Source organism: Lynx rufus, unplaced genomic scaffold (assembly GCF_022079265.1).
Source record: "Lynx rufus isolate CCGP_SWC_20201006 ecotype Redwood Valley unplaced genomic scaffold, mLynRuf1.p SCAF_5, whole genome shotgun sequence".
Lineage (NCBI taxonomy): Eukaryota > Metazoa > Chordata > Mammalia > Carnivora > Felidae > Lynx > Lynx rufus.
In genome coordinates, this window is record NW_025814867.1 from 69,698,632 (window position 1) to 69,700,233 (window position 1,602).

Here is a 1,602-nt window from a genome sequence, read left to right on the forward strand (position 1 = left end):
ACTGTTGTATTTAAATTTTGGCATTAGTCATTAGATCAAGCACATTAGAAAAATCATGATCTGTGATTTTGTTTTTAATTATCTTAAGCCTTATCACATAATTTACAAATTTCTACTGATGATATATCTCCTCTACTTTAACCCTTCTAACGAGTTAGCAAAAGCACCATTACCAATCATACATATGGTAATTCCACAGTTGTATTTTTGAATAGCTGTTTAGAAGACAATCCTGAATTATAACTTAGTAAAGAATTCACAAGCCAAATCTGTTGCTATAATTTATCACATTGAATTTTAAAAGCATCTGACCTTACAGATCATCTATAAAATGTGAGACGTGTTAATATTCTTTATTTAATATTATACATAAACCACACTAAAATGCCTTTCATTAAGCAAAAGGCAACATTTTAGATGCGGGGAATTTTAATTAAATTGGTGTAGTTAAGACTAAAAAGATAAAGTGGACATTGCCAGCTTATCTTCAGCCCTTGCCTTTAACAGGCTAACAAACACAACTTGAAACACAGCTGAGTCTTGCTGTTCTGATACAGTGAAGGGATTTCCTCAGTATTTAAATATATTAATATAACCAGTTATATAAATCTAAATATAAAACCGATCTCCTGTAAGTTTAGAGATGGCATTTACCATCTCTGTGAAAAGCTCAACATCTAATCAACTCCAATCATATTTTTCAAAGGGGAAAACAGTGACAGCACTTGCTGAACCAGAATTACTATCAAAGTTCAAAAAGCAAATCATATTCATTTAACCACAAGCCAATCTTATTTAAATCAGGACTGTCCAAAAGAAATATTCTCTCAGCCATTCATGATCTGAATTCTGGTGTCTGAGATCAATTTAGATACGGTACACATAAAAAAAGTTATGAGACATTTTTGTTTTGTAATAAATAAGGCAACGGCCAACTATTGCTCCTTAGTAGCTTTTTTGAGATAAGCTATCAAGCCTGCTCTTTCCCCTGCCTTTTAATGCCAGCGAAGATCATTTTTGTTCCAGGGATGTACTTCTTGGGATTCTCCAAATACTCCATCAGTGTCTCCTCTCCCCAGGTGATGCCATTGTTCTTGTTGGCATCTGTGTAAGAAAATCCAGGGGCTTGACCTGTCTTTCGCCCAAATAAACCATGGAGATTTGGCCCAGTCTTATGCTTGCCTCCCTTTCCCGCAGTATGGCACTGGGCACACTTCTGAACAAAAATCTCCTTGCTCTTCTCAACATCACCCATTTTTAAATCGCTCTTTGGTTGCACGTGAAGCGAAGGTGCCTGCTCCCAAGCCGGACGTCCAGCTCTTTCAAGCGCCTGACTCTTGATTTTGGCTCAGGTTACGATCTCACGGTTCATGGGATGGAGCCCCACTTGCAGTGACAGCGTAGGGCCTGCTTGAGATTTTCTCTCTCCTTTGCTTTCTGCCCCTCCCCCACTCCTGCTTGCTCTGTCTCACAATAATAAACATTAAAAAAAGAAAAAAATTGTCATCAGTGTTTCAGTTTACATGTCCTCTGGCACTACACAAATATATTTAGGGAACCAAGAGGAGTTTCCTATGCAACACTCACAGTAATGCCTGTTAA

General features: G+C 37.5%; 1 protein-coding gene across 1 annotated transcript; it reads right to left on the reverse strand.

Annotated features, from left to right (window-relative positions):
• Positions 1-970: 970 nt before the first annotated feature.
• On the reverse strand, positions 971-1,255 carry LOC124526919 (cytochrome c-like). Its single transcript, XM_047100117.1, has one exon. It carries the CDS (start codon positions 1,253-1,255, stop codon positions 971-973), a length of 285 nt encoding a protein of 94 aa, XP_046956073.1.
• Positions 1,256-1,602: the final 347 nt, after the last annotated feature.